At 32.9% G+C, this 23865-nt stretch overlaps 2 protein-coding genes and 1 non-coding gene across 3 annotated transcripts; all 3 read right to left on the reverse strand.

The window, feature by feature from the left end:
* Window positions 1–10: 10 nt before the first annotated feature.
* Window positions 11–2585, reverse strand: LOC109004914 (ankyrin repeat-containing protein ITN1-like). The gene is made up of 3 exons (XM_035692573.1): window positions 2050–2585; window positions 1532–1947; window positions 11–1082 (listed from the first exon to the last, which is right to left on the reverse strand). Exons 1-3 carry the CDS (start codon window positions 2504–2506, stop codon window positions 15–17), a joined length of 1941 nt encoding a protein of 646 aa, XP_035548466.1. The 5' UTR covers window positions 2507–2585; the 3' UTR covers window positions 11–14.
* Window positions 2586–11628: 9043 nt separating this feature from the next.
* TRNAR-UCU lies at window positions 11629–11701 on the reverse strand. Its single transcript has one exon. It is a non-coding gene; the product is annotated as a tRNA-Arg (tRNA).
* A 9153-nt stretch (window positions 11702–20854) lies between these two features.
* On the reverse strand, window positions 20855–21945 carry LOC109004887 (ethylene-responsive transcription factor TINY-like). Its single transcript, XM_018983593.2, has one exon. It carries the CDS (start codon window positions 21723–21725, stop codon window positions 21003–21005), a length of 723 nt encoding a protein of 240 aa, XP_018839138.1. The 5' UTR covers window positions 21726–21945; the 3' UTR covers window positions 20855–21002.
* Window positions 21946–23865: the final 1920 nt, after the last annotated feature.

Consider the following 23865-nt stretch of genomic DNA (forward strand, 5'->3'; position numbering starts at 1 on the left):
AGTGGTGATGATATTCAGTATGAGTGATATCCTTGCAGGTATGAGCTCTCAACATCTGAATTTTGACTTTCCATGTCAGGATCCCGATCTGCAACTCCCTCCCTGCTATCCTTTCTTAGTTTCCTCCACTTTGTTTTCCGCAACCAGTGCTTAACCAGCATCACACTCAGAACAATAAAAACCACTACCAGTGTGGCACCGCTTACTGCTAGTAGCATCACGAGCATCCATTTTGTCCCCTTACTTCGTGGCATCACCGCCCATGTGGCTGCAACATAACTTGTTGCCATGAATGCCACAGCTACCCACATGGCCTTGTGAGCCACCGACAACAGTATCATCAGTGGCTTTCTCCGGAAGGGGATGATGCTGACAAGAACAATCACTATGGACAGAGAGGTGAACAATGCAATGTTGTTGCTTACCTCAAAGACCTTGAAAGCTAATGTTCCACCTAAAATTGACTTCCCTCTCGATTTTCCTCCTTGCTGATGCAAACCACCAGGAGGGCTGATTCCAGCGGCAAAAGTGACTGTTGCGATCAAAATGGCAACTAGAATAATAGTGTTCCTAGCATTTTGCAATGCTTCCATGTATATTGCATGATGCTCATGTCGGTATCTTGTGTAACTCTCACCTATATTTTCCTGGAGCCCTTTGTTAAGATGCTTGTGTTGACGCATATTAGGTGGGAATAAGCTGGAATCTCTCCGGTATGTTTCACAGTCGAATGTCTCTCCAGCTTGAAACTGTGGTGATGATATTCTAGAGCTGGTTCCCAGGCTGAATCTAGGCGAGCTCTTGCTTTTAGGAGAAATCGTTTCATTCATAATGGGCATTTCCAATTCAGTGGCAATGCAACCCTGCATGATAGGCAGACGTTGACTGTTGGTTCTTTCTTCCGCTGGTGAACGAGATAACAATTCGATACTTCTTCTGCCACCAGCTTTAACAAACTTGGATTCAAGACGCCGGTTTTCTGCACTGTCCTTAGCCTGGTCAAGGATGTCAAGTGCTGTGAGTCCTCTGAGGTTCCGAGCATTAATATGCACTTTTGTCTTTTTGATCAAGTACTCTGCTATCTGGAACAAAATTTTATAAAAGGTTATTTTATGTTTATATGTAAAGTAGATCTAACGTACTATATTAAATTACATCAGTTTGTAAATTTATTTTTATGAAATCTTTTTATAGCTTTAGCACTTTTCATTTTTAATTTTTTTAAAATTAAATTTTAAAATGATTTCTAATAAGATTGTTGATGTAGCATAAAAATGTTCTGACGTCAGCTTTTATTTTTAATATTAATAACACCGTTTCTAATTTTCAAAAATTAATTAATATTTAGTCAGTCTATTCGTGAAGAATTTACCAAGCTATATGAAACGGTACTAGATCATATACATGCAAAATGATGATTATACCAAACAATTAACCTCACGATCGAGTCATGGCATCCTCCTGATACTGGCTCATTTTAACGTACGTACCCTAGTGAATTACAATCAACATTCAAACATTCTTTTCTTACCTGATGGCGCCCACCAGAAACAGCAACATGCAAAATGGTGTTTCCATACAGATCTTGATAATGAATGAGACTTGTACCATTGCAGGTATGCACCAAGTACACAAGCGCATCGTATTGTCCATGTCTCACGGCCAGATGAAACACCGACTCTCCCTCGTTCGTATCATAGTGAAAAGATACAGAAGCCATCAGCACAAGCTCTTCAAGGACTGCAACTTTGCCATTCATTGATGCCATGTGCACTGGTATGTAACCATTAATGTTGCGGTGCAGAGTGAGACTTGCATCGCAGTTTATGAGCATCCGGGTTGCCTCCCTGTGTCCTTGGATACAGGCATAGTGCAGCAGCGAGTTACCTTTCTCGTCGATCGTTCGAGCGAAATCAGGACACGCATTTAGTAACTCGATAACAGCATCTGCACCAAGAACTCTGACTTCATGTTAATTAACTGATCACAACTATGTGAATTCATAATAAATAAATAAATAAAGATATATATGAACCCTTAATTACCTACCCATATGTCCGTTCTTTGCTGCCACATGAACACAAGTCGGATCGAATACATTTTCCTCTAAACCCAGCATGCCTGCAGGGTGGTTTAAGAAGAGATTCACAACGTCGAGATGGCCATTACTGCAAGCCATGAAAAAGGCAAGCTTGTTTTCAGAGTTTAGCTTACATGCAGCCATCGGATTGGTCGTTAATAGCAGCTTCAAAACCTCGGCAGACCCATGGCGGCAAGCTTCATGTATCGGAGTCTCCAGCATCTTGTTCTGAGCAGCAACCAAGTCCGGGCACAAAGTAACAATTTCCGACGCCAAGTCAACGTGTCCGAACTTTGCAGCAAGGTGTAATGCTGTGTCCAATGAGTCGGCTGTTCTCTGCTCAAGAACTCCTTCATTTGCTTGAAATAAACTGATTAATGTGAGCGTGTCATTTGTTTGAATTGCCTCTAGAAGCTTAATATCCATTTCCTCGAGCTTCCAATTAAGCTATATATAATAACTTTTCTCCACTAGGATTAATCAACTTTCTAATGGAGATCAGAAAAAATATGAATGGAGAGATGTTATGTTCCAGACACTATATATAGATCAGGTCATTGGCAATGACGCGGATCAGTATATACATTTCGCTTCTAGAATTTAAACGCTCCTTATTGTCATCTTTAAGGAAATGTCAATTAAATTTCATAGAACCTTCAAGAAAGACATTAATCTTTTTAATAAATAGTCGATCATGTGAAGAATTATCTTCATGACTTTTCTTTTAGGTAGAAATTCTGAAATTGTATATTGGGTGGGATTGCATATTCATTTTCTCACCTTTTTTGGATTCTTCGTCGAACACCGTTGCTAGGACTTCCATGTGGGAAACCATGAATTTTTGCGAAGAAAGATTTGTCGTCGTCGCACGTACACTTCTTCTTGCCGCGAAAATGTTGGGAAAAATGGAAGCTAGCTGTTGGGGGCCGGCCGGATTAAGGTCAACGTCCATGGTTGGGCCCTCAAACGTTATTGTTAATTTGTCATGTTCCATTGGTGGGATTTGGAAACTTCTCCTCGAGTCTTTTCAGTCACGGCGATGACAAGCAATTTTTATATATTTTTAAATACACATGCAACTTCAAGAATGGTTTGGAGTTTCAAATAGGAAATAAATAGAAATATAAAACGATTCTTACAATATTTATTGTTAATTTAGTATTTTTTAAAATATTTATTTAAATAATAATAAATATTATAAGATCTGTTTTATATGTCCACTTTTCAATTATTCTTTCGACTCTTTTTATGGGACACTTACCGGTTCATGCGTTTGGCCTTGTTTGGATACCGTTTTCAGTCTATCTCTTTTCCAAAAAATTCAAATCTTTTTAATTTTAAAAATTTAAAATTTTTATCTAATCATTATAAATTTTTAAAATTTTTAAATAAAAATAAAAATAATTTAATTTAATTTTTTAAATTTTAAAATAAAAATTATATTAAAAAATATAATATTTTTATTTTATAATATTTTTATTTTTATTTATTTTTTAAAATTTAATAAAACATATTAATTAAAATTATTTTATTGCTATTCACGTATTTTCATGTCGTAGCGAAATTCATTCGCATTGTTGAATGACTTTCTTCTAAATTAGCTCCCGATGCTTGATGGCCACTCAAAACGCGTCCTTTCTACTTGTGTAAAGTGGCACACCGTACGTGGACTAGCACTAGCAGCAGCCAGCAGGGCAAGATCACATAGTCCTCATCCCATGCATCACTCGCAGCAGGGCAAGACCACACAGTGACAGTGTGGATAGCTATTAGCTGATTTATCTTTCCTCTCCCAAATAGGACACTCAACCACCTTTAATGTTATTTTGTCCTTTTATTTTGACATATTTTTAATTTTTTTATTTCTTATTTAAAAAAGAGATTATTAATATTTTTTTATTTTTTAAAAAATTGAAATATATTAAATAAATAAATAAAACATAAATTTTATTTAAACGACATGTCCAACAATCACTGCTAAACAGCAGTAACATTACTTTTGTTTAAATAAGTTTTGTCTTTGTGGGAAGTAAATCATGACAGGCGCTCTAAAGCAAATGTTTCACAAATCATGACATAAGATGAGAGTTAAAATTTAAATAAAATATTATTAAAATATTATTTTATAATATAATTTTTATTTTAAAATTTAAAAAATTGAATTATTTATTATATTTTTATGTGAAAATTTAAAAAAATTATAATGAATAAATGAGATAAGATGAGATTATTTAATTTGTGTAAACAAGCAAGACTACTTGTTTTCTTTTCATTGGATCAAGTATATATGGAAAGCCTTGGTGACTGGAAATTTGTATTGCATTCAAGAAAGATGTGAGGCGGTGAGAACGCACTTGGCCGTGCTAAATGCGGTGGCCACGCCTCGATTTCATTGTCTAATTGTGTCTTTCCACGTAAATTATTGTTCAGCCATTACATTCATTTTTTAATTGCATGATCAGGAAATGTGCATATTGCCAATACATCACTATCAGCTTTATATATATATATATATATATATATGCAGAGTACTTCGGTCCCAATTTTATTATCTGTCATTTTTTTCTCATTATTATTCCCAAGCGTAAGGCATGACATAATTAGAAGGGTAACGCGTCATTATTGGACTATATAGCCCGCTGAAAGGGAAGATATATATATATATATATATATATATATATAACAAAATGATAATATTCATGAAAAAATTTACTTGCAAATCTATTTTTTTACACGTAAAAATACACTATAGAAAAGGCTCCACGTACGGTGAAAAAAATATATATTGAGATTTTCATTTTCTTACAACTATTTGTATGATTTTATTTTAGTTGGAGAGTATTTTATAAAATAACGATTATTTTATAGCTATTTTACAAATTATTTTATAAATAAATAATTCATTTAAAACATAGCTTTCTTTTATAAAAGAAAACTAACTCGATCTTTGTCCCAATCATTAATATTGACAGTCCAGCCTATGTCCCGTCACTTATTTCATTTATACCAAAATTCATAATTGGATTAAGGCATAAAGTGTTAATTTATAAACTTACGTCATCAAGTACGTAGTGTAAGGCAGTTGAGTAAATGGCAGGCCAATAACTTAATTGGTGTGTTAAATCTCTCCCTTCCCTTTGTGATTCCAATCGTAATTTCAATATTCTTGTTATCAAGTCAATCTTCATGTGGGGGCAGGAATGGCAAGTTCATGAAAACTTGCTACTTAACTTTGGTGTAGCACCTCAACTTTGGTGTAAATCCTCGTAGTTTCAGTGCAAATCTTTTCATTTATTTTTAAAGATAAGATAAAATGAGATGAGTCAAATTTATATAAATATTAAAAATTGAATAAAATATTGTTAGAATATATTTTTTTAATATTATTTTTATTTTTAAATTTAAAATTTTTGAATTATTTATTTTATTTTATATGAGAATTTGAAAAAAGTATAACAATTAAATGAAATAAGATGAGATCAGATAAGATAAAAAATTTTGTGAAAGTAAACGATGCCAGCCTTTCGATAATCGCCTTGGGAGTTGATCCCAATCAAGACTAATCATACTGTAATATATAATTTTACATATGCATATAGAGAAATTAATACTAATACTCTTCTTGGCATCTATAAGAAAAAATCTAATTATCAAAATTTAAATGTCCATGCCCATTTATTATGTTTCCCAAAACACCCATACAGTAGGCTGAGTTTTGTGGGCTAGGGTTAGTTTTAAAATGGGCTTGTTTTCAAATCGGGTTGGGTTTGAGCTTTTTATGATTCAGAAACTGTAAGAACATTTTAGACGGGTTGACTTCGTGTGAGCTTGTTGTTTAAATTGAGTTTGTTGTACTTTACAAAAAATCTGTTAGCGATTTTAAATGGGCTCTGTTTTGTTGTATAAAGAAATTAATGTATCATTTTAATTTGGGTTGTGTTCAGTATTTCTAAAAGACTGTGCTGCGCATCAGCTGGAAGCCGTAGTACACCTTTCAAAAAATTATATATATATATATATATATATATTTTTTTCACCCCAGCACGTTAGGTGTGCTGGGGCTTCTTCACACAGTAGTGTGTGAAGAAGATTTATTCATTTCTAAATTAGGCATAATTTTATGTGGATAAATATATTACCCATAAACTTGATTTCACATAAGATATTTAAAGGCTTTAATTATATTATTTAGTATTAATTTTACAATTAGATTTTTGTAGTAAATTGTAAGTGTTTAATGTTTTATTTTAAACACTTTAAGCCTATTATATGAAATAAATATTTGATGATTTTAAATTAGATATGATTAGTAGTTTACAATGATTTTTAATATAAGTATTATTAAGGATCTTTTATGAACTACTATTGTTTAAGAAATTTACGATTTCCTACTACATTATATGTTAGTAGTATTAAATTATGATTTCAATAATAGTTTATCAAGATATGAGTTTTAAATATAATTAAGTTAATTTTTGAAATGAATTTAAGTTGTTTTTCCATATTTGATAAAAATTATATTATAATAAGTTAATAATATATTTAATGATGATAGTATTTATTAGATTTCTCTTAACTAAATAATTATTAAAGCTATTTCCGTAGTATGAATTTAAGTAAATAGAGAATTTTAGCAAGTTCTTTAAAAATTTAGTAACATTTAGTATTTTGTATAGGTGACAATTGATATTCATTCAGCACGGTTGTGGAAAAATTTTAAAAAGTTAAAATGTTCAGATAAGCGGAGTTCATATGCTAAACTTTGCATAAAAAGAAAATGAACTGGTGTTGATTTTATAATAAAAAAAAATATGCATGTTATGTTTTGAAAAGCAATGTGAAAACAACCTTAGTTATGTGTTCTGCATTATTCATAAAAGTTGTATAAAGAGAAAGTATTTTATAACATGACTGGTGTAAACATGAGTAAAATTTTGACATATTGTTTCTGAACTGCACAAATGAGCGAATATAAAATTTAGAAATTTTGTATATGTTATATGAAGATGCTCTGAATATGTTTTGATTATGTGAAAATGATATGAATAAATGGAATATTTACATTCTGATACTGCCTGGTTTGGCCACCAGGAATAGTACAACCCTACCATGGAGGGTTAAATATGATCTATGATATGATGATTGACGTTCAGTCATGATATAGCAAAAGGTTTTTAAATATGAACAGCTTGAAATATCGATATGATATTCTGATAACACGTTTTTTAGATCTACATATTGAAATTGAAATGTTTTTTTTTTCTTCATTATGAACTATCTGAAAAGACTCATGTTTACATACTAGTATACGTTTTATACTTACTGAGTTGTTGATAACTCATCCCTTATCTCCACAATATTTTCAAATATTTTAAATGTTTCAACTGATGATCAATAATAGAAACCATGAGTATGACTATGTGAATATAATAAATTAAGTGCAAAGAGGATATTTTGATTATTGAAGAATTGCATTCAGTAGATTTGTTGTTCTGTTGGCTTGAGTTATTGGGATGTTTAAGACTTTGTGATGTCTTAGATTAATTATACTACTAAAGTAGTTGATGAGAAATAATGAGTATATGTTTGATAGAGAGTTTTGGAGTATATATACTATGGGATTGGAAGACGATTTTAAATGACATGAATTAACTCTGGACCTTTGCGACCGGGCTTTACAATATGCGGGAGTGGCGTTCAAATAGTGGGCCTGAGGGAGCTGTTCTAGCCCATATTAAAGGCTTAGAGTACTAGCGAGTCCAGGCTTTGACAAACATGAAATATATATATATATATTTTCTCTCGGTTTAATGAGCCGAAGATTGATCTTATTACCTCTAGTTAATAGTTATATAATTCAAAAGTCTAATATATTTATAAAAAAAAAACATATATTATAATTTATAATATAGAATGCCGTAAGACGTAATAGCATATAATTAAGGAGCTAGCCTTACTTCTATTCATCCACGATATCAGCTATGATCTCATGATCACGTGGATTAATACGTGTCTCTTTTTCCAAAGAGTTCTTTAATTTTTTTAACCTATATGTTCCCCTACAGAGGATGACGTGACTGCTGTGTTATGCATGAGAGCTATCTAGCTACCATTTAGCTCATGATCGAGTTCATATACATATATCTATCTATATATATAAAGTGGCTATCTAACAGAAATTCTTGTTTTAACAGATTTTATTATTTTTCCGTTAATTAAGTTAACGCCGTTCGTCCAAAATTGACATTATTCCCAATTTTCCATAATTAAGTGTCATTAATTGCTGACCACTTATTATTCTCCCGTGACATGACGTAGGCAAGGTTTTTAATTGGCATCTTGCCATGCAGTTCGACCAATTAAGTGCAATCCTAGCCTCAATGTTAATATAATTAGTCAAACCGACAAATAGTAGTTTCAAATTGTACCGATGCAGAATATAGCTCTCCAATACTTATTATCAATGAAGTTTAATCGACAAAAGAGTCGAAGAAAAAAAGTTCAAGTTTATTTACTTTCTAAATATTATTTCGCTTCGTATATATCTACTCTATTATAATAAGTAATTATTTAATTGTAAATAATAATTTTTTTCTCCCGTTAACTTTTCTTATTTTTTCATTAAATCCGTTAAGTTATGTTTTAGCGAAAAACTCTTAAAATCTTTGATTATTTTACGTGTAGCTCCATTACAGAACTCATCATAAAAGCAATCGTTCGGTTTTAACTAATGTTTTTGTTAAAATTGTATTAAACTTATCACAAACAACTTTACTAAAACTATTGATATCATAACTATCTATGGGACTATGTTAGTGATTAAACTAATGTTTTAATCTTATAATCTATGCAGACATGCAATTATTATCCAATACTTAACAATTATTACACAAAAATATTTGTTAGGACTTATATTTTTTTGTATATGCATTAAATTATTGATTGAAATCTATATTATTTTTCTATAAGAACCACTATTTCTTAAGAATATTCATTCCACTAAACTAGGCAAACGTGCTTAGCACGTTGCTCTGAACTAGTATATATATATATATATATGTATGATAATCAAAGGGTCATTCAAGGTCGACTTTTTAAGTCCTTGCACGTTTGCAAAACTTGTTTCCCATCGTTTATTTCACCAAAAGCTGATATGTCCTTTATTCCACTGTATATACTTTTTATTTTTCCTTCTTGTCGCCATTAAAAAATGTTCAATAATTGAAGCTCGTTGGCTGTCTTTCCTTCCTCCGGCCTTTTACTTGTTTTAATTTTTATAATTTAATCACAATAATCACGATGAGACCATTAATAATTAGGTTAATTTCCATATCAATCAATATCAGTCTTTTAATTACCGGCCATGGTTTCATTTCAAACCTACTGTATCTAATATTTAAGATGAAAAAAATCGGTGTTATCATCATGACTTGTCACACGTACAATATGTCTCTCTCACACACACACATATATATTACTCATAATCGGGTATGATTGTACACAACTTGTAGATTTGGTTAATTTACTTATATCTAGTATCTAATGATAGCTTGGAGGATATATTCTGATTAATTAGACAAATAGGATTATATATTTCGAGATAGCTTTTCGCTTTGCATGCATTAATTAATGACGTGATTGAGGCAATACATATATATATATATATGAGTAATGCTATATACAGTCGTATAATGCGTAAACGTCGTATAGTAGCTTTGAAAAAAAGTGAGGTTCACTGTTAAAAAATTAATTTCTTTTCATGTGGGTCTCATATTTATTCACTTTTTTTAAAATGACTGTACGGCACTGGCACACTCACAATTACAAATGTTATTTCTTTATATATATATAGGTCATTGTTCAAGAAACAGTTGATCAGTGATCATTTTTGTGCACAAATGTTATATATGATCATCGCACGTAAAAATATATATAAAAAAAAGTGTTCTCATCACGAGAGAGAGAGAGAGAGAGAGAGAGAGAGAGAGAGGTTGAATTATATATGAAGTAAAAAAAAAAAAAAAAGACCCGAAAAGCAAAAATCACCAACATTAAGATATTCTGGCAATGTATTGAAGTGAACCCAGTACTCTTGCAAAGGGCAAAACATAAAGCATCTACAGAAGGGCATTTCGGAAAAGATTGATGCACCAAATGTTTGGTTTTTTCGCTTTCAAACAAAAGGCGTTTATCTTTTTCTCAATGCAGACTGTAATATATATAGAAAAGTTAAGCCTCTAAGCTCTTTAGCAAATGATCAGATCATATCGAATTTTAAGGGAATTTTCTATTATGTTATATATATCATGCGGGTGAACTTCAAAGCCATTCATTCAAATCGATCTCCCGTCATTCGAGTAGTTTTAGGGCTTGTCAAGAACGAAACAACAACGTACAACGTACCATATTAGCACGTACGTACAGACCATTATATTTACGCATGCATTGAATATACAAAAATTATATTTATCATCTTTATATATTATACATCATACATTATATTTTTTTTTTCTTTTATTAAATATATAGTATATGGATGATGAGTTGAAAAACTCAATAAGTTTAAGAAGAATAAAACTAAAACAAATTTAAAAACTTTAAAAAATAAAAAAATAAAAAAAATGTGATTTATAATATGTAGAGATGATAAATAACAAAACTAATGTGATATTGATGAGTTGGATGGTGCATGTGTCAAGTTCAACCCATGCGACTAGCGGGGTTATTAATTGGCAAGTATGACATATATATTTTTATATATATATATAAGTTTTGCTACAAATCAGCCACTGATCACATTTTATATTCCATACCTATAATTTTTTTATAGGGTTTTGAGGTATTTTCATAGGATGTAAGGGTGTTTTTATAGGAAAAAACTATTTTGCCTCCACACTTTGATCACTCTATTTGACCGTTGGTCAAAATTTTTTTTATTTAGTGATTAAGAAAGTGATTTTAAGTGTATTGATATATTTTTTTTATTTTTTAAAAATATTTAAATGTATTAAAATAATGTGAAAAAAAAACGCTGGGCATACAGCCCAGTAGTCTCACTCGTTTTTATAAGATGTAAAATGTGAGATGATAAATAATAATTAATAAAAAGAATTTTTTATAATTAATATTTTAAAGAATAGCTAGACGGCACTAGCTAGCTAGCTAGGCAGGGCCACCAGCTTGGATTCAGACCGGTTTTGATGATCATGATCAGCGCTAATTTGTATTGTGGGTTAAATTTGAGAAGCTAGCTCGCTTGAGTAGGAACCACTTAACGCGCGTGGTTTTCATACGTACGCTAATGATCTTCTTGTTAATTGGTATCATTTATAGTTAATTTTATATGTTTTACAGATGATTTGTTCTTAATTACCAAGCCAGAAAATCCCTCCACTTTAAAGACGGGGGAAACCAAAATCCAAAAGGCAATTGATTAGTTTTTATAAATTGCTTCTTGTCTCAATAAATGAAAAGGTATATGGGATCAGACAATTTGAGGAAAAAAAAAATATATATATATATATATGAAAAGCTGAGAAAAAGAGACGCACGCCCAGTGGGACTCGAACCCACAATCGCCTGATTAGAAGTCAGGCGCCTTATCCATTAGGCCATAGGCGCTACGTACGTGACGCCAACGACCTTTAATTACTAATTAATATTTTTTGTTTAGCTTAAGACACAGCTTTTAATTTTCCCCCATTGGCGTTAATAATTGTCCAAGTGGATTAATTAATATATATAAATGTGATGATGTTTAAGTTATCTTTAACTTCCTTCTCCGTGATTTTCAAGCCATTATAAATTATGCGTAGCTAATTGCATATGTAGATGTGGATAATAATTAATCCAGATTTCCTTATAACGTGTTAGTGTTGTAGACTTGTAGTTAAGTGGGAGATCATGCATGCTGCAGGTGATTGAAAGTAGATGCATGGGGTGGTTAACCACATGATGATGATGATGATGATGATGAGTGGGATGTTGCACCTCTTGCTTTCTCCATTATTTTCTTGTTTAGAGTCAAATATCCCACAATGCATGCTCCTCACGCTTTGGTATATATATTATAGATAGGGACCTCCATCCACCATTCATATATATATGGGTGCGATTGCGTTCTAAATAGTCTTCAAAACCATCAATATCTAGATTTTACATTCCTGTGAGTGTTTGATGAATTTTGTCTTCAATTGTTTCGAAAACTTTTCAAGTTTGACGTTTGGAAACCGAGAATATATAATATGAAGAATAGTTTGGTGAGAAAAAAGAAAAAGAAGAAGAAAAAAGAAAACCCATGTAATCAAGGAAAATGACTGTTCATGCATTAATCTCTCTTCCGAGAACATTATATATATAATAGGTTGGAGTACAAGATTCTATTGATCTCAATTTTATCTATAGATGTTTAAATTAAGAAATTTTTTATGTGTAGTTATTTTTGTATACTCTTTTATATATAAACGGGTGTGATTGACTGTATCATTTTTTTAATATAAAATAACTATTAAATTTAATAACATCAATAATATACAAAGAGTAATTGATTGTACATAGCAGAATTGATAAATAATTAGCTAGTACGGGAAACACATGACGACATGGTAGCTAGTTTCCAAAAGGTAGCATGTAATTAGTTAATTAATTCCCACAATATCTATCCTTTATCAATCCGTCATCGCTATGATGACTACTGCAATATGGTTAATGCCGATCGCCCATAATTACACAATTGAACTGCAATATTAATATTATTAGCTAGCTAGCTAGCAGCCCAACCTTTAATTATGAATTAAGTACTATCGATATATATATATATAGGGGTCCATTATATTCTTTAATTTGTTTTTTGTTTTTTGTTTCATTTGAATACACGAACTTGATCATCTAATTCTGTAATATATGAAACCAATATTATTGAAGAATGGCAATGATTACATGAGGGACTGAGTTATTGATGCTGCAAGCCAAATAACAAGTGCATTTTGCAGGCCTACATGCAACGAGCCTGTTCCAAACCACATAATTAATTAAGCATGTTCAACTTTAAAATCATGTTGATTAAACCTTCTTAACTACCAAATCGTCCAATTCTTTTGGAATTTATTTCTATAATTATGGAAACTGACCAGAGCCAATGTTCAACCAACAAACCAATATTAATGAGATTGTCTATTATTGAGACAGCAAATCAGTAATTGATCGATTATTATATATATATATATATATGTATCTATATATATATGTTTTTATAATATCAATATTTGATCACATTAATTAATCAGACTATGAATCTTAATTAAAATTTCTAAAATTATTTGGGGGTGGGGGAGGGGGGGGGGTGTGTTTAGTACTACTTCAGCATAATTTGCAAGTGCATGGCCGATCAATATGATAGGATTTTGGGAAATGATACTATGTTATGACGCCAAAATGAAGAAGAAAATCCTAAGCTGGAACAAAGACACAAAGCATCAAAGTGAAGTGAACTGGAACTGATTTGAAGTAAGAGAAGTGGGGGTGGCCTCGTTTGCAGTAGAGTTGGTTTGGGTTGCCATTGTAAGACACAACGTTTTGGCATTTATAAGAATGCCAAAACGGTGTGTTCCGTTTTAAAGAATTTGTTAGCCTTATTTCAATTGTTATATGCAGCATTTTTAGACTCTTAAAGGCCAAAACGGGGCATTCCTTTTAGTAAGCACTTTACCCTTTATTTCAGTTGTAAGAAGCAGCGTTTTGGTTATAACCAAAACGGTGCGTCTTGTCATTTACAGTGAGTAGTAGGTAACGTTAGCCTAGCCAGCAAGTTAGTTAGAGTTTTCTGTATTTGGGTAAGGACGAGACTTGAGTGGAGGGCATTCGGATGTTGAGTGAATTCATAGCCATAGTTTGTTGCAGGATGAAGGGACTACCTCGAATGAGTTCCAACGTATTAATTTCAAATATCAATGCAGTTCTTCATACTCATTTCCACTGCTCCCATTCATCGAACACGTATAGTGCATACTGTCATTAGAGTATTTTAGTAACATTTCACTCTCATCTCTTCCACAATAAATTCTAGTAAGAATTATAGTAAGGAAATACCAAGGGTTTTAACAAGTGGTATCACTTGAGCACCAATCCTGCAAAGTCACCTTCCTCACCGTCACCCATAACCATAGACAGCCAAACATATTTACAGCCCAGAAAAAAAATACACAACCAAACAAAATTTCGCAGAAATCACTTTCCCTCAACCAACCCAGAAAAGCCATAAACAGTCATACAGATTTTCCAACCAAGAGCCCAGAATCCTTCAACCATGGTTGAAGCTACTAGATCCAAACAAATGCAACAATAGATTGATGCATTGGAGGAGAGCCATCTAGCCACCCAAACACGCTTCAACACCATTGATGAGAGGCTGGACCAGCTCACTGAAATGGTTCAAACCTTCGTTGCTCATCAGGGAAACATGGCACGGGACCTACAAAACCATCAAGACAATGAACAAGTGCAACAAAGGGGACCAACTTTAAGAGGTATTCGTTTAGACTTACCTCACTTTACTAGAGAAAACCCATCAGCTTGGATTTTTAAGGCATCACAATACTTTGAATACCATCAACCACCCCTGCCCAAAAGTTATTGTTGGCCTTATACCACATGGAGGAAGAAGCATTAGTATGGTATCAAGAGGCCTTAGATACAACCCAGTTTATGAATTGGGAAACTTTGGTGAGGGCTATGTTGGTTCGCTTTGGACCGACTACATATGACAACCCTATGGAAACCTTGACAAGGTTGAAGCAAGTCACCACAGTAGCAACCTATAAGGCTAGTTTTGAGGCACTCTCGAATAGAGTGAGGGGCTTATTCGACCACCATAAGCTGAGTTGCTTTCTCAACAGCCTGAAGGATGAAATAAGATTGCCTCTTCGCATGTTTAACCCACACAATTTAACTGCAGCGTTTGAGTTGGCCCGAACTCAAGAAGAATACTTTGCTAGCGCTAAGAAGTTGATGAGGTTCTCGGGTGAGAAGGGCTCATTTTGTTCAGGCAACAATTATATCCCCTATGGTAATAGTGGTGCTAGTGGAACTCACACCCAGAAATTCAACCCCTTATCAGAAAAGTGTTCTCTACGGGGTGTGATGAAAAGCTTAAAAATGGACTTTGTTATCATTGTGACGAGAAATGGAACCCTAACCACAATTGCACAAACCTTAAGGTATACCTCAGAAGTGGTCATAGTGGCTACCGTTCGCGGAATGGTAGTATAATACATCTTATTACACAGCTACTAAGATGACACTTTTCCAAGCCCTCTATGGGTACCCCCCACCACTATTTCTGTACCAGGGACTTCAAACAACCAATCAATTGATCAAACATTACAAGGCATAGACAAAGTTATCAAAATTCTTAAGGAGAACTTGGAAGGAGCAAAAAACCGAATGAAAATAGAAGCTGACAAGAATAGAACCGAGAGAACATTCGAAGATGGGGAATGGGTGTACATGAGGTTACAACCTTTTCAATAGAAATCCGTAGCACACCACCGAAATATGAAGTTGTTTCCCCGATATTTCGGGCCATTCCAAGTAGAGAAGAAGATCGGGCAGGTTACTTATCGGCTTAAGCTGCCCCCAACATCCCGAATACACCCTACCTTCCACGTATCATGCCTCAAAAGGAAGGTGGGAAACTCAATTCAGCCGTTAGCCACCCTTCCTCCCCTTTGATTCGCAGGGTGAAGTTCTTCCCGAGCCTGAAAATGTGGTAGATCTTCGTCTGAGAAAGGACGGAAACCGTGGGATAACTGAAATCTTGGTTAAATGGAGGGGATTGGGAGATGAAGAGAACTCATGGGAGAGACTGTGGAAACTACAGCAGCTTTACCTGCACCTTGTGGGCAGGGTGCTGTGAAGAATGGGGGATTTGTTATGACGCCGAGATGAAGAAGAAAACCCTAAGCTGGAACGAAGACACGAAGCATCAAAGTGAAGTAAACTGGAACTGATTTGAAGTAAGAGAAGTGGGGACGACGTTGTTTGCAGTAGAGTTGGATTGGTTTGCCATTGTAAGATGCAACATTTTGGCATTTATAAGCCAAAACGGTGTGTTCCTTTTTAAAGAATCTGTTAGCCTTATTTCAATTGTTATACACAACGTTTTTGGACTCTTAAAGGCCAAAACAGGGTGTTCCTTTTAGTAAGCTCTTTACATTTTATTTCAATTGTAAGACATAACGTTTTGGTTATAACCAAAATTGTGCGTTTGTCATTCACAGTGAGTAACAGGTAACGTTAGTCTAGCCTGCAAGTTAGTTAGAGTTTTCTGTATTTGGGTAAGGAAGAGACTTGAATGGAGGGCATTCGGATGTTAAGTGAATTCATAGCTGTAGTTTGTTGTAGGAGGAAGGGACTACCTCGAATGAGTTCCAACGTATCAATTTCAAATATCAATGCATTTCTTCATACTCATTTCCACTGCTCTCATTCATCGAACACCTGAAGTGCATACTGTCTATAGAGTATTTCAGTAACATTCCACTCCCATATCTTCCACCACACATTCTAGTAAGAATTACAATAAGGAAATACCAAGGATCTTAACATACTCTCACTGTTAGAATTTTTATTTTTTATTTTTCTTTTTACTTAGTGATTAAGGAAATATTTTTAAATAATATTGTGATTTATCATTTTTTTAAATAGTTAAAAGTATTAAAAAATTCATGTAAAAAAACAATATTAAAAAAAAAAAAAAAAAGAGGATCCTAGCGGTAGCTCCCAGCTTCCGGTGGACCATCCTAGGATTTTAGAGCATTAGTATTGAATTGGCCATCTTATTTTTCAAATTTTAATTAATATGTAGCTTTTTTACCTTTAGTTAATCATTCAAAATTTGAAATCTACATTAGATTAGTCATCACACTCTCTATAATAATAAAATATTATTATTTTTAATTATTTATATTTTTTAATTATTTTTTATTTTATTTTCATAATCTTCAATAACCTCCAACAAGTCATATTTATTTTTATTTTCACAATCTAACAATCTATAATATAATAATCTCATATATATATAGATGGTAAAATCTTATATGAATAAAAACCTCATATCTATAATATAATAATCTAAAAAAATACTTTTAGACTTGTTATAGTTCTTTTCATATTTGAAAAGAAGAATGAATTTACTGTAACTTATAATTTGGATGAAAACAATTTAATTAATTTAATGTGGAGTAAATATAGATAATATTTATTAAATTTAAAGATGAAAATGTAATTAACTAATTCAACGCCAATATCAAATACTGCATAAACAGTGCAACATGAATATTCGCGTTGCCTTCTGGTTTTTTTTTTTTTTGGTTCTGTATTTTTTTCCCAGTCCCCATCATTTATCCAACAAAACTAGTGGTACATGATGGTCGCGTCGTCGATCGTATCATTCCAGTCACCTACTTGCATTTCTACAAAACAGCCAAAACATCATAGTATAATTTCCTTCTCGATCGGTGCATGGTACGTGTATTTCTCGTTTTACTTTTACACGACAAATATAGAAATTAACGTACTTTTCTATAGGGTTGGAAAAAAACATCGACATGACATTAGACATGTATATATGTGGTAGCGGTGAGTACGTACTTACTGCTTGATATATTCAAGCTGGGAAGCGTACTTGTCCAAATATCCGAAGTCAAGCGTACTGAAATTTCAACTAATTATTAAGATTTGATTCTGTATATATATATTTTATATAATATGCATGCTTCATGCGAATGAATGAGTGGGAAGAACGTGCAGCTAGCTTCCAGTTTTACAGCACCAATTATTACTTGTTTGTTTGACTTTGCCTGATGAGATATTTATTTGTTTGATTTTGACTGTTCCTGCATTTATTTATTTATTTTATTGATTAAGAATAAGAAGTGATTATTAATATATTAATATTCTTTTAAAAAAATATTTAAAATAATAATAAAAAAAGTGCAATTTGCACTAAGCCAAGATACTCGTACAAGTAGACAAATTGAAAGGGCATAGTTTATTTAAAAGGGGTAGTGCTAATGGATCGATCCGGCGTGACCAATTATGACTGAATAACATGTATCAATCTCTGATGATCAGGAGTCTTAATTTTTTTTCAGATCTTAATGAATCTACATGTTCAACATCAAAGCCAAGATCACTTTCCTCGGTGAAAATTATACTGATCTATACGTAATTAAATTGAAATATTACACACTATATATGCATGCATGATCTGTCTCGGTTTTTATTTTTTTTTAATTCCTTTCAACTAATTAGCTGCATGCAGATCGGAAGTTCAGACACATGGCGTATTGAAAATTAAGATATTAGTGCATCTTGGCATGCAATTAGAAATCAAAAAGAAAAACTGATCAATTTAGTGATTTAATTTACGGCTTGGGAATGAGATTGAGAGATTTTAATTAAAACTTCGGTCCGAATTTTATATTGTGAGAGAGATAAATATAAAGTGCGCACGCAATTCATCATATTATATATTAAGTTTATTGGTTATTTTCAGACAGACTGATCACAAAAGTCCTAATCTCTCTAGTTCTCAATTAAGGCCCTCTAATTTAAACAAATTACAAAAGAAATCATGATCCTGTACGTGCTACAATTCTATTTAATTTGCAATAATTTTACTTTTCTTCTTTGGAGTCCCTGCTTCCTAAAACAATAATGTCACATTAAATTTGACCTAACAAAATGCATGCTAGGCTAGCTGTAGACTTGGGGATCAGTGATTATATATAGTCTAATTAAATTTTTATTGTCAGACGAATTAGATGATGCAATATATATATAGAAATAGCTAGACACAATATTAAATACTCTTCATATATATGATATTTATACTGTCTAAAAATCTTATAATAATTACAGCATTCAATACTTAAGTAGAATCTATATATATATATATATATTGTCTACAAATTTCACATAAATAATATTATAAAATACTATATACAAAAATCACATTATGTATTTATATATATATACCTTAATTAATAATAAAATCATCTAATTTGATTAAAAAATATCTACTGATCGCAAGTAGCTAGCTAGCCAAACTGGGCTTATTACCTGTAATTAAAGAATATTATCTATAGATTATAGTTTGCATGAGGATAATTTTACTTTCAGTTTCTTAATGGAAAAATAGGACGAAACAGGTAGGAGTAGGTACTAGGTTGGTCAAGTTTTTTCCTATTGGTTTATAAGAATGCTGGTCTAAAATAAATACTAGGAAAAAAAAAAGGGGTTTAGCGTTACTATGTGTCAATTGCACCAAACCACGCACTGCTCCACCGAACTTCTAGACATCATGAGGCACTGTTTGCTTCATTAAAAAATTATTAGAACCAAAGTTTTATTGTTCTTCCTTGACTTTCTTAATTAATTTTCTTAAGTACTTCGAACTTAATTGGACCAATATCCTATAATTTCTTTATTGGTTGGAAAAACCACTAGCAGGGAATTAAGTACTAATTTATATTGTAATCAGCCATAAACCTAATTTATAATAATTTCATCGGCCGGATAATTAGTTTCATTCAGCATGTTGTCCAAACACGTGGTGTAGTACTGGTGACTTTTGCATCTAATTAAGGCGATCGAGTGCTGGACATGATGATATATAATTTTCTTGTACATAACTACTTATGAGACAATTAGGTAATAGACTAGTATAACCTTGATTTGGTCGCACGAGTTAAGTATAGATGATAATGGACCTAATTATTAATTATAATGAATTAAAGACTTGAGAATTTAAAGCTTCTCGAAGACTGTTACGTACTCTCACTAGCAAAATATTAATATGTACTTTATTGTGGGAGGAAACTTTCATTATGGAGGCTCAAGCAAGCAATTAAGACATGATGTTAAAATTATAAGAAACTAGCTAGCTAGCTAGCTAGCCAAGTAATTGTGAAAATCAAGCTGATCTAGACTTCCGGGGAACACGATTAAGCTCAAATAATGTGACGAATATGTTAAAACGATGAAAGAAAGTGGCCAGAGATCATGAAATGTAAAACTGCAAGAAGAGAGAAAGATCATGTTACAACGATGATGATGATGACGGTTCTGATAAATGAGCATGGTGATTATTGCACTAGTGGCCGGTACAACTAGCAATTGAAAGCGATATAGCTAGTGAAAAGATGATAACAATAGTATATGGTCTATGCTGGCATATACCTTATCAAAGAAAGACAAGAGAGATAACATAGTGGTGGGATGGGAACATATATGGGGCCATATATAGGTCCGTAACAAGCAAAACAATTGGAACGATCGAGTTTGGATAATCCATCACATGATGACTAACTGAACAGTAAACTTTGGTCTCATCAAGTAGGGCATGCATGCATCTTACCATATGATCTTGTCTGTAAGTAATTATCAAGTAGTAATCCTAATTTTGAAGAACAAATTAATACTTAGCATTTTCATTATATCAGTACAAGATCTCATCATGTTATCAAAAACTACTAGAGCTTATGTGAGTAATTTGAATTAGCAGCATGTCGTGATAGGATGAGAGTACTGAATTAATTAGTTCTTTTATATGGTGAGTAACCATAGACCAAAGTACTGCTTTGCACTAGAAATCAGGGAAAGCATCGATGGCAAGATGGGGGCCATTTGGAATTTGAAGTAGACATGATCAATATTGTAGCAAATCATCTGTGATCAAATTTCACACGAACAATAATATTATTCCTGCGGAAATTAAAAAAGGAACTCTTAAATTGTGTGAATTTATTGTATTACATTACAAGAAGATCTGTTCAATGAGCAAACGCAAGTAGCGAAATTACTTGGTAGAGCAGAAAAAAAAAAAAAAAACTAACTGAAAGCACACCAAATTATTTGGCCACTAATCCCACACTAGACCTTCGAAGTTGGTCGGAATCGAATTCTCCAACGTCAATATCTGATCACAAAAATCCCCACAAAGTTCAGCTCCTTGCAGCCCGTATGGCGGATCATAGACCCACCCATCAACCGGGTCAAGCAGTATGAAGTCCGTACGCAACTCGGTCAATTCAAAACTTCCTTCTATATTCGGCAACTCAACAATTTCACCCAGCTCCTCGGATTCCGATCCTCCTGGCAAAGACGACAATGATGAAGATGAGGAGGAAGAAGAAGATGACTCTGAATCAAATTGGACCATGGCTGCGGCTTTAACTGCGGCGGCCTGAATGTCACCTGGTGTTGATGATAGTGGTCGAGGTAGCACATGAACGAGCTGAGGAAAATTCAGCACCGCGGAGTTACCTTTAATGCTCAGCGCGGCTACATCGTGGGCCCGTGCAGCCATTTCAGGGGTGGAAAATGTACCGAGCCAAATACGGGATTTCTTGCGGGGCTCGCGGATTTCGGACACCCATTTTCCCCAACTGCGCATCCGAACGCCCCGGAAGACCGGGTGTTTGCTACAGTCGACTCTGGGTCTTTTTGGTGTGCTCTGCTCTTGGGATTGGGGTTTTGATCTTTTGGATGAGGCAGAGACGGAGTTGGAGGAAGAGGGCTCGAACGGTGAAGATGTGGATGAGCCGCTGGTGCTTGCAGCTTCTGAATTGTTTGGTTCTGTCATTGTTCGGCAAGTACGATAACACTACACAGATGTACACAGATGTGCTCTGTGTATATAATGTACAGCTGGGCTATGTATGTTATATATAATGATGTGTGATTACAGAGAGAGAGAGAAAGAGAGAGAGAGAGGAATGAAGAGAATGAGAGCAATGAAAGGGGGGGTTTTGTAGAGAAATAGAGGGATACAGAGTGAGAACGCTCATACGAAGCGACCTTCGGCCTACCATTATTGTTTCTGTGTGACAAAAACATGCTAACAATCAACAGAGTTTGACTGTGCGAGGGAATTTCTTACAAGAGGAGAGAGAGAGAGAGAGAGAGAGAGAGAGAGAGAGAGAGGAGGCTGCCACGTGGGGTCAATGTAAGAACGGAGTAATCTGGGTTACGGTGCGTTCCATTCACTGTTGTATTGTATTGGCAAACGTTCAATAAATACATGTTGAAGCGAGAAAAATCAATTTGCAAACTACTTTTATTGAAAAATTTATTTTTATTTATAATAATAATGAGTGATGAATCAGTGATTATTTTTTTAAAATATCAACTTGTAAAAAAAATCTAGAAAAAATTCAAGGTTACATTTAAGTGAAAAAAGATAATTAAATACCATGGATGTTATTTTATTTATGAATTTGTTTAACGTGGCCCGCCCTCGTTAGGCCGCGTTTCCGTTCTCGTATCCTTTTTGCCCGTTATTTGCGCCTTAGTTCAAACTTCAAACGCATCCCCCCCGTTTTCATTCGCATGATCATGACTAAAGACCAATTTGATATTTTTATTCCCCCTCCCCCCGTTCAGCTTTAATTATAGCTGGAGCAATATTTAAAATTTAAAATCAATTAAAATAATATTAGGGAAAGATTCCCTAGTATTAAATAATACTCTATTTCAGGAAAATATACTCATTTTTCATACCTCCTTATTCTTTGTTATTATAATCATAATGATTGGATTTATAAGCATATATATATATATAGGTTAAACATTCAATCAATTTTTCTACTTAATTATTCTTTAACATCTATATATTCTACTTCCATATAAATATGGATAAAAAGGCTTTGTGAAATAAAAATGCTGATCCAATTCGATGTTGACTGTTGAGAGAGGAAGATCACTATTTGATAAAGTTTTTTTTTTATTTTTTTTTGTAATTTTAACAGGAAATAGATAGAAGGAACTAATAGATAAATTTTTCAAATTTATGAAGTAAACTATAAAGTTTGAAAACTAAGAAAGTCTTTGCAAAAGGATTAAAAATGCATGCTAGTTGCAACTTGCATATATAATATAGACATTAAACAGATTAATTAAAGTTATCAGTTATATTAGCTTCTAACCATAATTTAAAAAAATTCAAAATCGACCAAATGCGTGGAATGTATAACTAATAGAGATTTTTTATTGTTTCAACAAATCATTAGTTGTTGAGTTCATTATAATTATAAAACCAATAGCATTTCATCATTGTGACTTTGTGAGGCACAGTACTTCAGCAGTGCATTAATTGGTCCGACTCCTATTTGATGTGTTAAAAAAAAAAAAAAATAGACTTATACATAAATATTTTCATGCCCAAGAATATCAACTTTTTTCCGTACAATTAAGGTTTCCTCTTTGACTCATGATTCTCATGATCATGTTCCAACAAAAGAAAGAGGCAAGATACTCTCCTTTAATATATATATATTTATATATCTGCCTATACTTAAAAGTGCGTATAATGTTACTATTTATTTCATCGTGAACAGTAACTCTAAATCTGCCGGTTTTTTTTTTTTTTTTTTAAATCTTATCTTATCTTATCTTATTACTATTCATCAACTGTATGATGAACGATGAATAGTAAAGATTTTTTTTTTATTCGTGTGAATGCCAATGTGCGACGTAATACCGCAATCGTGCATAGGGAATGAGAGAGAGGAAGAAAGAAAAAGTGGAAAAAATATTGATTTTTAAGTTTTAAATGATCAATAAAGAAGTTGTTTTTTTTTTTCTTCGCATGTTTTTTTCGCATATCCTATTACTGTTTATTATATCATACACTAAAAATCAACTTTAATTTATACAATACTAATTTTTTATCATTAAATAAATGATGAAATTTTACTGTACATTTTTAAGAGAAAAAAACTATC

The sequence above is a fragment of the Juglans regia genome, chromosome 7 (assembly GCF_001411555.2).
Source record: "Juglans regia cultivar Chandler chromosome 7, Walnut 2.0, whole genome shotgun sequence".
In the NCBI taxonomy this organism is placed as follows: Eukaryota; Viridiplantae; Streptophyta; class Magnoliopsida; order Fagales; family Juglandaceae; genus Juglans; species Juglans regia.